Source organism: Coptis chinensis, chromosome 2 (genome assembly GCF_015680905.1).
Source record: "Coptis chinensis isolate HL-2020 chromosome 2, ASM1568090v1, whole genome shotgun sequence".
Taxonomy (NCBI): Eukaryota; Viridiplantae; Streptophyta; class Magnoliopsida; order Ranunculales; family Ranunculaceae; genus Coptis; species Coptis chinensis.
In genome coordinates this window covers 67,033,368-67,044,618 of record NC_141457.1, presented here as the reverse complement: position 1 = coordinate 67,044,618, position 11,251 = coordinate 67,033,368, and the positions used below count along the sequence as shown (strand labels likewise).

General features: G+C 36.2%; 1 protein-coding gene across 1 annotated transcript; it reads left to right on the top strand.

The window, feature by feature from the left end:
- Positions 1-323: 323 nt before the first annotated feature.
- Positions 324-11,129, top strand: APC7 (tetratricopeptide repeat (TPR)-containing protein). The gene is made up of 18 exons (XM_086589589.1): positions 324-480; positions 554-625; positions 696-746; positions 983-1,108; positions 1,242-1,304; positions 2,959-3,074; positions 4,744-4,828; positions 5,106-5,165; positions 6,857-6,902; positions 7,774-7,847; positions 8,663-8,713; positions 8,790-8,990; positions 9,088-9,132; positions 9,261-9,354; positions 9,503-9,648; positions 10,105-10,334; positions 10,494-10,554; positions 10,617-11,129. Exons 1-18 carry the CDS (start codon positions 412-414, stop codon positions 10,698-10,700), a joined length of 1,674 nt encoding a protein of 557 aa, XP_086445715.1. The 5' UTR covers positions 324-411; the 3' UTR covers positions 10,701-11,129.
- The last annotated feature ends 122 nt before the right edge of the window (positions 11,130-11,251 follow it).

The window sequence follows — 11,251 nt, the reverse complement described above, 5'->3', positions numbered from 1 at the left end:
AGCCTTAGCACTATCTAGTGATTGTTTGCTACCACTCTAAATTCAAGTGAATTAAAAGATGGATTTAAATGGATTCAAATCAATTTAGCACTATCAAGTTAGTCCATCGTTTTACCGACTTGCATCTTCCTATTATTTTCAAACTTCTTAACGAATCCATCAATGCCCACTCCAACAAAAGTGATGCCATGATTGGTTAGAAAATCTTTAAACAATATTCAGTATCCAGCATGCAGACAGTGAGAAGCAATGCAGAGTTGTAACAAATCAAACGGCACATTCTCGATCCATTGATTGGGCCTCAGTTTGTATTGGGCCTACGAAGATGGCCCCAAATCCTATTTAAATAGAGTGTGGGCAGGGAGTGACTCGCGGGGGAGAGACAGAAGTTTAAAGAGAGAGAGAGAGAAAATGGACGTACCGAAAGAGCAGATTAGTTCACTTGTTGATCAGGGACTCTATGACTCAGCCTACATGCTCGTAATTATTATTACTTGACTCATTATCAAAGTATCTGAAATTGAGTTTCACATAACTAATTTTGTGTTTACAGGGTTCATTTCTTGTCTCCTCATCTAGTACAAATTCAGAATCTAGTCCACCTCATCTTAAAGCTGAAAGTTTGGTCAGTCATTTACTTAACTAATCTACTAATTATTACTTTCGTTTAAATTAATTTTTTTTATTTGTTGTAGGTGCTGCTTGGTGACGCCATTTTTGGCGAGAAAGAGTACCAAAGAGCAATGGTATTATTATTATTATTTTTTACTTTTGTTATTGTATTATTGTGAGTGATAACGGTAGATAAATATGGTTGGGAAGTTAATAACTTGGAAGTTTCGTTCATAATATAGCTCATTGAGTTTTTTTGTATTTGAATATTAATTCTTTTGCGAAAAGGTTGACACCATAGAGAGATTCATGGTGTTTTTTCTATGCACCAGATCATACTTAGTTTTTTTTACATAATTTTGTTTAACAGTATACATACAAGCAAGCGTTGCAGCATTGCAAGATTATTCCCAAGCAAAGTACAAGTTCTAGAAGTTCATTAGCCAGGTCTTCCTCACCCAATTCTACAAATATTTCAGCAATAAATGAAAATGAGGTAGCTCTCACGTGTTTTTTCTTATCCTCTTTTTGTTTGTAATGCTTTTAATTGTTTCATTCGCTATCGTATATTTACATCACAATATGCATATTTAGTAAATATGTAACTATGACTGTCATATTCTTGCCAGGTGAAATTCAAGATTACCCTTTGCCACTGTGCACTGAATGAGAACCGAGCTGCCCTTGCTGAGGTTTCTCTACAACTTCTAACTATCTTACTTACGCTGATATTTGCCGTGTGTTTTCTTTTTTCTTCTTTAACTCTACGGTATAAGTTCAATTTAATCAAATTTCGTGATGTTATACAATTCACGGTAACCATTTCCCACTTAGTGATATTGGGGTTTCCACCTTAATATTCTCTTGGTTCGTGCCAATCTTCTTTCTTAATCAGATTAATGCAGTAACTGGCATATCTTTCCACCTTAATATTATATTTTTTGGGTTAGTGCTAAGCTTCTTTCTTAATCAGTTTTGTCCAATAACATATCATCCAGCTTAATGCTATATTCTATGGGTTGGTGTTAAGCACTTAAGCGTCTTTCTTAATCAGTTTCGTCCAGTAACTAGCATATCCAGATGTAGGAAAATAAGGTGATATATATATGGTAGGTTCAAACGATATTAATATAAAGAACTGGAATTATTACCATTGATATCATCATTACTAATTTTGTTGAATTTTTTAATTGTGTTATCAAGTGTTTAATTGTGTTGGCGACTTGGCGGTTTTCTAACCCAGGTCTTCACAAAGCAACTCCTACAGACTATTTCCTATTTTTAATCTATTGCTATTATTTTAAAGTCAGTGACTTGCAGAGTATCATTATTAATAAATACTGAATTGCTAATATTTTTTTATGAACAAAGTGGTTGTGGGGTTAGGCAGACCCCCAACCTGTATTTACTCCTTAACCTTGCATAGGTTACACCTTTTTTGTCTTCCTGTACGATTTTTTTTCAAGCATTCATTCAAATGAGGTACCAAGAAATAACAATTTGTGCCAGTGGAATTTCCCATAGAAGCCAGCTTATCGACTGTTCTATTACTTGCCCTGTAGACACAACTGAAGTTGACAGGATAAAAAGAATGGAACTTAATGGCAGCTGTGGTATCGGAACAATGCCATTGTTCCTTCTCTGCTCCTGTTATGGCTTTATTAGCCCTTAGTAAGATGACGAGTATTGCCACTATGACTTTCGTTGCATTTATCAGCTGACAGCGTTTAAGTCCCATCTTTATACCTTTTAATTCCTGGTAGAGAACTGATCTCTGACCACCTCCTCCATAAAAGTAAAGCTTTGTGTCACCTTATTGGTCTCTGATAACTCCACCAAAATTTTGTCCTTTTGTCATTGCTCCATCAGCAGTCAATTTCACACATTAGCCACCTGATGCTAGTCATTGGCAATTGCCAAAAAATGGGTTCCTTAGTAACATACTGCATTTGGATGCCAACTCTTCCAAGTAGAGCCCTTAGTTCAGGAGTATCTGGTGTCTTTGGTAGCTGCATTTGGACGCATATTTTCATATCTCTCGGTATTCTTTCAGTGATCAGATCGTTGCTTTGTGTTGTATTTCTAAATCTCCTGAAGTTTCTTCTCTCCAAATATGGTGCACAGTAGCACATATATATATATGCATTGATATTGTTTGTTTGAACATCGTGTCGATACTAGTTTACTGTCTTGATTAAGATAAAGCTTAGTATCCATGGACTAGTCTCTTTATCTGGCTATTTTTATGTTTATAGTGACATTAACTATCTCTTGACCGTTATGTTGCTATAGTGACTTTTGAATTTTGTTTTATCTAAAATGTGATTTCATTATTTTACTGTGTAGATGGAGGGTATACCAAACAAAGCAAGAACAGTGAGAATGAATCTAACTATGGGGAAGCTATATCGACAATCTAGGCATAATCGTTCAGCCATTGCTTGTTACAAAGATTGTTTGAGGTCTGTCAGTTTAAAGTTTAAACTATTTGATGCTACTTTTGTAATCTGAGTAAAATGTAAGTCCTATGTTTAGATCTGATGTTTCCTCTTTTCATACACCTTTCCTTTATATACATATTTCACAAATTTGTATGCAACGTAAATTATTGTCTTTTGGGATGGGCTTACAATGAAGATTGAGAGGTCTTAGCTTGGAAGACATTACTTTTGGGTGGGACAATGTAATTGCATCTTAGATGTCCTTGTAATCTTTTTGGAACCATTGTGATAGTCTCTATCATATTGCATTATATATAAAAAATGAAAAATTCACTTGTAGTCTCAGTGCATTTTACTAGTTTTGTCCTGTAGTTTGTGCTGTCCTTAGTAGAGGTCTCATATGTTATCACATGCTCACTAAGATGATAACACATAAGCGAAAGAAAATGGTCAAAGTGTTTTAACTTTTAACATGTATCTTGTTCTGTGCGGAATGAACAGTTGTAGCGTGATTGTCTGAGTCCTTTTTATCAACGTTCTTTTGCTGTCAGATTTATAAGCCTTGTTATTGTCCAGTTATACCACTGTTCATCACCTTATGTAATTCTTGTCTGGTCTTGTACCTCTAATCTTTTTGTTCATATCTCTACACTTCTTGCTCTTACATTTAAGTGGAAGGATCAAAAGAGTATTTTACTCTCTTCCCGGCCTTCTACTGTATCAGTCCTTCTAATAGAAAGAAACTGAAAAAGAAAAAAAAATGCGAAGTACCTTTCCTCCGAGTGAAATCAAACATGACCTCTTATTCATAAAGGTCAAGCATTATAGCCAGATTTACAACCTTGCTGTTTCATCCTTAGAAAGAGGTATGGCTAATTGCAAAAAGAATAAAAATGAAGGAAGGAATTATAACGGTTTGCACTGAATAATTTGTAGTAACAGTAAAATTATATTTTAGCTGTTGAATAAGGGAAGACGTAGAAAGTTTAGAGAAGAGAGAAAAGACGATACGGCGGTTACGGCCTTAACAAGTTTTGGCCTTTGTAGTAAATTGCACTTGGAAAAGGTCCCTTAGAACTCTAGCAAAACTGAAAGTGATACCAACATACTTCAACATTAGCTACTCTATCTGACATATGTGTAGGCGTGACTCTGAGCTGAACAAGTGAATCAATTTTATTGGATGATGTGAAGTATGTCAAATGTTGGGCCATAAACAATAGCCTGCTCTGGTACCATGTTAAATCTAGAGCTTCGAACTTAAAACCAATTGGCCCAGAATATCATATTTTATGATGCAAGGCTTTAATGGCCCGATGTGAGACCATAATCTCAAAAAGTAGTTACCTTAGAATTTTAAATTTCTGGCAATTTGAAACAGGCAAACGAAATAAAAACTGGTAGCTGGAAGAATTATGGTGAAACTTTTCCTTGTACTTTTACAGATCCTGAAAACATAGTTCACACCCTCTTTCCCTATGTTATGTGGACACACCATGTTTAAAGTAATCCGTTAGTAATCAACTTTAAATAGTCAGTCTTGGTTGTAATTTGTATGTGGCCCCTCTCTCTTCTCTTGGTCAATGTTTATGCTTATGAAACTTCTTTTAAAGTATCTCTCTATTCGGTTACTAGATCTTAAGTTGCTAATACTATATACTCCATTTTACATACGGGTTGATTCTGGCAGGCATTGTCCATATATATTGGAGGCAATCACGGCTTTGGCTGAATTAGGTGTTTTGGCCAAAGATATCATTTCATTGTTTCCTCAGGTTTGTTATTGAGTTTTTTTTTGTGAAGTTGGCCAATTAGTTTTTAATTGTGCAACAATGAATCATTAATACTAACGACTTTTGCAGTATTACTTGCAAAAATAAATAAGTAAATAAAAAAAAAATCGATTTAATCCTGGTATTGTAGATTTGGCCTCTAATGAGGGATTGATTAAGCTTTATATTGCAAGTAGTAGTGTATATAGTTTGGCCTCTAACGTATATAGTTTGCATAGGTATATTATTATATGCTGATATTCTCCCTTAATTGTTTCAGACACCGGCTAGAAGTGGAAGACCTCCCTTTGATCACTTTGATACCAGCCGTTGGTTACAAGTAAGACCCCCCTGTCACTGTCTTTTCGTCCTCAACAAAATATGCATAGTGATATTATGTTTGGATGTAAGAAATGCATCTGTTCTGATAGAATTACTTATTGGGTTAACGAGTATTACCCACCCCCCCACTAGATGGGGAAATTAGGGTCTCCCCCCCAAATACACACAAATTAGGGTCCCCACTAAGATGGGGAAATTATGACCATGTTTTTTTTTGGGGGGGGGGGGTGGGGGGGTGGTGGTAATACTAGTTAACCCTTATTTATTTATGGGCAAAGTCTTCAGTAATAATATGCTATGGATACTTGTCCATTAAGAGGTAAACAAAATTCAGACAAGAATTCCCTAACCACCCGACAAGAATTCATTGAGTTCCTTACAATTCTATGCCCAATCCTATTAAAATGTGAAATAGCCTAGATAGAAGTTTGTAAGGTTGCTTGACAAGAAACAAAATCAAATCATGTAAATTGATCTAATCCTTGAGCTGGGGCCCTTGACAAAAGGCCACTCAAGTGGGAGCCCTTTCTCATTCAGACTCTATCTCCCATGTTAGTTAGACCCACATTGAAGAAGAAAGCCCCTGAAGTACGGTCCAATCCTTTTGATACATATGAATTTCCTTATGTGGCAGACTTAAATGGAAGAGACAGGCCCAAATTCCTGATTGATAAAAACCTAATTTTCTTAAACTCTCGCCAAACCGCGTGTTTCAGCATGATGCAAATTGAGAAATCAGATAACAAGAACAAAACATGGAATCAGCTAAAAAAACAGGTGCTGTAATTACATAGAGATTCTTACTACTTTAGTAACAGGCCAAATTAATTCAATAAATCTAGAAAAATTGTGCTTGTACTGCCAGAGGCCCTCACTCAAAAGTGCTAGCTGGAGTTACTTTTGAGTTCCTTGCCATTACTATTCGAAGATCTCCCCATTGCACTACCAAGCCCCTGAAGTACGGTCCAATCCTTTTGATACATATGAATTTCCTTATGTGGCAGACTTAAATGGAAGAGACAGGCCCAAATTCCTGATTGATAAAAACCTAATTTTCTTAAACTCTCGCCAAACCGCGTGTTTCAGCATGATGCAAATTGAGAAATCAGATAACAAGAACAAAACATGGAATCAGCTAAAAAAACAGGTGCTGTAATTACATAGAGATTCTTACTACTTTAGTAACAGGCCAAATTAATTCAATGAATCTAGAAAAATTGTGCTTGTACTGCCAGAGGCCCTCACTCAAAAGTGCTAGCTGGAGTTACTTTTGAGTTCCTTGCCATTACTATTCGAAGATCTCCCTATTGCACTACCAATGTGGGAGTATGGGTCATTACAAACTACACCTTTTAGTTTCTGCCGTCCCGCCAGGAGAGGGATCACATGCCATACTCCACTGTCCAACGATTCCTCAGATGGACAGCAGGTAGAGCACCAAAAATATACTGTCCCGCACCTACATGGTTGTGGGCCTTAATCTCTCTGATGCCATTATTACTGCAACAGTCGTGACTCAAAATTACCACTGAAGTTACTTTTGAGGTCCTTGGGCCTTAACTACCCAAAATCTCGCCATTACTCTACCAATGTGGATTGTGGGACTGCTGCTGAGTGTTTGGTCTCTCCTTTGTTGACATATCCTACTGACTGATACAATTCTGTTGTAATCTTGTATTCCTGATGCAGCGTTATGCCGAGGCCCAATGTTGTGTTGCTTCAAATGATTACAAAGGTATGGTAAAATTGAATGAAGTTCCATGTTTTATTACCAGTTTGTTGCTGTAATCGAAGGCTCATTGGAATTTGCTATAATTAGAATGTCTGCTTTTTAAGCCTTGAACCCTGTTCTGAATTCTGGATTTTAGCTTAAGAAACTTCTTCGTTGTGATTTGTGAACAACGTTTTGAGTGACCATCACATATTTAAAGTTTGTTTTTTTAGTATAAAGAGCCCTGTGGCTCCATTGTAACACTGGTGAGCATAAGTGTAGAGTTTCTTCCTTGAGGTGTGTTGGGTGTATGGCGAAATATTTCTAGCCTCATGGTTCTTGAAGGTCCATTCTTGGGGCTGGAGGTGCATTTGGAGCTTAGTCCATTTTCCTTCATGTGGGGTCTATGGATCGAAGGATTCCCTTATTGATTGAAGCACCTTCTCAATGTGTTTAAGTGGGAGTCCATTGTGTCTTGAGGGCTTGACTTTATTATACTTTTGGCTATGGTTTACTCTCCTCTTATGTTGTTCCATGTCCAGTCATTAATAACTTGATTATTTTTAGATAATAGTAGATAGAAACAACGCTCATATGTAATTCTTGAGTGCCTTTGACATGCTTTATGAATTTGGTACATGTCAATGTGTTTCTGACAGATTTGTTAGTGTTGGAAAATAGTTTCTTCCCTAGTGTTGTGTTTGTCCCTGGACTTAATAAATTAGAACAGACATGTTGATCAAAAGGCGACATGTTAGAATTTGGAAGTTACATGAACATATGTCACTTAGCCTAGAAAAACTGTATGTAGTTTCTGGTTCAAAGTCTTCTAAGGAAGTAAGAAAACTAATATGTTTCTCAACCCCTTTACATTTTCTTTTCTATTGATTGGCAGGTGGTCTAGACCTTTTTGCTGAGCTTCTTCAACGTTTTCCTAGTAATGTACATATATTGTTGGAAATCGCGAAGGTAAATAGCTTATTGTAATGAAAGCAATGCCTTCTCTTAAGCAGTTAAATCCAGTATAGTTTCTATGCGTTAAATTTTTATTGACTAAAATATGGGTAGTATTTTTCTGATATAGTCATTAAACGCACTTAGGTTTGTTTAGGTGTACCATTGAAATTTTAACTAGGCATAAATGTTTAGCTTTGAAATAGCCTTGTGTGATGCTCATCAGTAATTTGAACCACTCTTCTTCATATGCTTGAAAACACAACAAAACACCTTCTGAGGCTCCATAGATCTCAATGAAAATAAAAAATATACATGTGTGATCCAAAGTGTTTCTATTTATTACTTTCCCTATTTTGGATCTGAATGTGTTTCCTCTGACTCTGATGTTTGATAACATTGAAGTTACACAATGAGAATAGGGGCCTATTAGGCTATTACTAACAAGTGAATCTATTATCTGTAATTTTGAAAAGTATAATGGGTTTTGAGTAAGTGGAAAGGCTTGTTCAGGCAATATGTAAAGTTCCTTAAGTTGTTTGTGCATGTCATGACAAAAATACCAAAGATGTGTTTCTAAGTTGGTTTATACATGAAATACTTTTATGGAGAATAATGTTGATTTTAGCTTACCATTTGCTCTACTTGTGATAGTTACTAAATATTTGAAAGGGGGGGATATGTATATCCTTTCAACTATGGTATATTTGGTTCTTCAGCTTGCACTTTTTGGGAAGGAGTCCAATCTCTAGTTATTGATATATTTATATGACCAAAACCAAAAAGTCAGGTCTGATTTTCTCATTGACTCTGCTGAAGTTTTATTGAAGGTTGAAGCTATTATTGGCAAAAATGATGAAGCCATATTGAATTTTGAAAAGGTTAGTTGACTTATAATTTACGAGTCGTATGCATCATCTTCCTATATACTATATCTGACGTTTTAATTGATCACAGGTTCGATCAATTGATCCCTATATTGTTACCTACATGGATGAATATGCTTTGCTTCTGAAGATAAAGTCAGATTTTTCTAAGCTAAATAAATTGGTGCATGATTTGCTCGACATTGATGCCACTAGAGTAGAAGTCTGTGTGGCTCTGTCGGTCTTATGGGAGAGGAAAGATAAGGCACGGGGTCTATCTTTTGCAGAGAAGGTAAGTAATGTCACGTAAATTAAAAGAATAAGGTTCCCCCTCCTTTTGGCATCGCCTAACTATTCTTATGGTTTCAAATTATATGTTTTGCAATCAGAGCCTTCGTATTGATGATAGACATATTCCAGGTCATTTAATGAAGGTATTTAATTTTACTTGAGACGACGTTTTTTTTTTTTTTTTTTTTTAAGACTTTCTTTTTAGATGACAACTTGTTTCACGATTTTATGTTAGGTCTTAGAATTTCACTGACCATTAAGCTCCTGTCAGGGTAATTTGTGTATATTGCTTGGTCGCCATGATGCAGCTGTAACAGCCTTTAGAGCAGCTCAAGAATTAAGGCCTGATCTTCGTTCATATCAAGGTACGTGTGTCACGATGGAGTTATTAAGATGATTAGTTAGTCTTTTACCTGCATTTACACGCATCACATTTTTCTAGTTGCTTTTACTTGGTCCGTAGCTTCTTAATTGATAAATTTCCTTATGTGACCTAGAGTTGTGCCGTTTTAGGTTTGGTTCATTCTAATTTAGCACTCTCTAAGACAAAAGAAGCATTGCATGCCGCCAGGGAGGCCATGAAGGCTATGCCTCAGTCCGCAAAAGCTCTCAAGTTAGTTGGTGATGTGCATGCTAGCAATTCAGGTGGACGAGAGAAGGTAGGTAGCCAGGAAAGTAGCATGCAAAAATACCAAGGATCAATTTTTTTTTTTTTTTTTGTCAATCTCTCCTTTATCTGGCTTCTGGATTTTTGCAAAAGCACTGCAAATCTCACAGAATCCAATCATCTACGGTATTGCAATTAAAATTTCCACTTTTTAAAATATATCAAAGTTGGGTGATTCCAGGATGTTTTATCTTCTTTTTGTATTCAAGGATTTCAAGGGAAGAGAGAGCTAAGTGAATTTGTAGGGATGCAAACGTATCATTCATTTAAATGTGTTAGAGGCAAATTATATTTTTAGCAGAACAGAGTCTTAACTTACAGTTCATTATGTTTACTGTCTGAGAAAATTCATTAAGGGCAGCATTTATTTCCTCCTTTAAGTTATTTATGTTTTATCATAGTTACAGAAAAGTCATTCATCTGGATGTTATGTCTCAACTTGTAACAGGCTAAAAAGTTCTATGAATCGGCCCTTCGTCTAGAACCTGGTTACCTTACCGCAGCTTTAGCACTGGCTGAGCTCCATGTAGTCGAAGGACGAAATGGGGAGGCTGTGGCACTCCTTGAGAGATATCTCAAAGATTGGGCGGATGATTCTCTCCATGTCAAGTTGGCACAAGTATTTGCTACAGCAAATTTGCTGCAAGATGCCTTGTCACATTATCAAGCTGCTCTAAGGTAGATTTGTTGAAATTGATATTATTTTTTACTACTTACAGTCTGGAAGTTCAGTAGCCCACTCTTGTTATCTTTCTATAGTTTCTTTGCCAAATGTGATTGTCCACCTGATTTTGTGTAATTTCTGTTATTAATAACAAACTTAACTCTGCATTCCAGAATAAATCCTTACAATGAAGCTGCTAAGAAGGGTCTGGAACGATTGGAGAAGCAGATGAAGGTTTGTCTTTACCTTGTTTAGTTTCATGTCTTGTAGCCGTGGACTAAAGTGGTATTTATCAGGGAGTGGACCCAGATGCACCTGAAGAAGATGAAGAAAATGATGTGGAGGATGCAGAAGAACAGGAGGAGGCTGAACTTTTATAACAAAAACCTACAATAAAACTTTTGCAGATATTTTTGTTCGAAGGGTGAGGACTCCGAATTCTGAGATGATCAGTGTGTTGGATTCATTGATCAAGCAACTGACTCCTAGAAACTAAGGTGGAGAGAACAAGAAGCAAACTTGAGGCTCACAATACTGTTCAATTGTGTTGATTTATAGAGCATCAATGGAAAATCTCGTTCGTGGAAAGTATCGTTTCTAACTCTGGGTTTGGTAGAATAGACAAAGAAGGTTATATATTATTTCTGTAGTTTATTGCTGTAACTTAAATGAGTAGTTCATTGTATTCTGTCCCTGTTCTTGGTTGCTGTTAGACATTGTAAGATACTCATTTCCTACCAACTCAAATTGTGTATTGTATGGATTCCAGTCACTTGATCTTGTACATCCAATGAAATGTTGAGTAAAAATTGGATAAGAACCTCCATATAAACTTAAATGAACTCTACAAAATGAATGAAGAACGAATAGATGTAGACTGTGGAGTGAGGGTTGGGCATTGCCATTAAACTGATCAGAAATAGTACCAGAA

What these genes read in the sequence shown, in the direction of transcription:
- APC7 (XM_086589589.1), top strand. Translation starts at nt 412, where the DNA reads ATGGACGTACCGAAAGAGCAGATTAGTTCACTTGTTGATCAGGGACTC. An exon ending in ATCTTAAAGCTGAAAGTTTG is followed by an intron (nt 626 to 695) that starts GTCAGTCATTTA and finishes TATTTGTTGTAG; the next exon opens with GTGCTGCTTGGTGACGCCAT. An exon ending in TTCCAGGTCATTTAATGAAG is followed by an intron (nt 9,133 to 9,260) that starts GTATTTAATTTT and finishes AGCTCCTGTCAG; the next exon opens with GGTAATTTGTGTATATTGCT.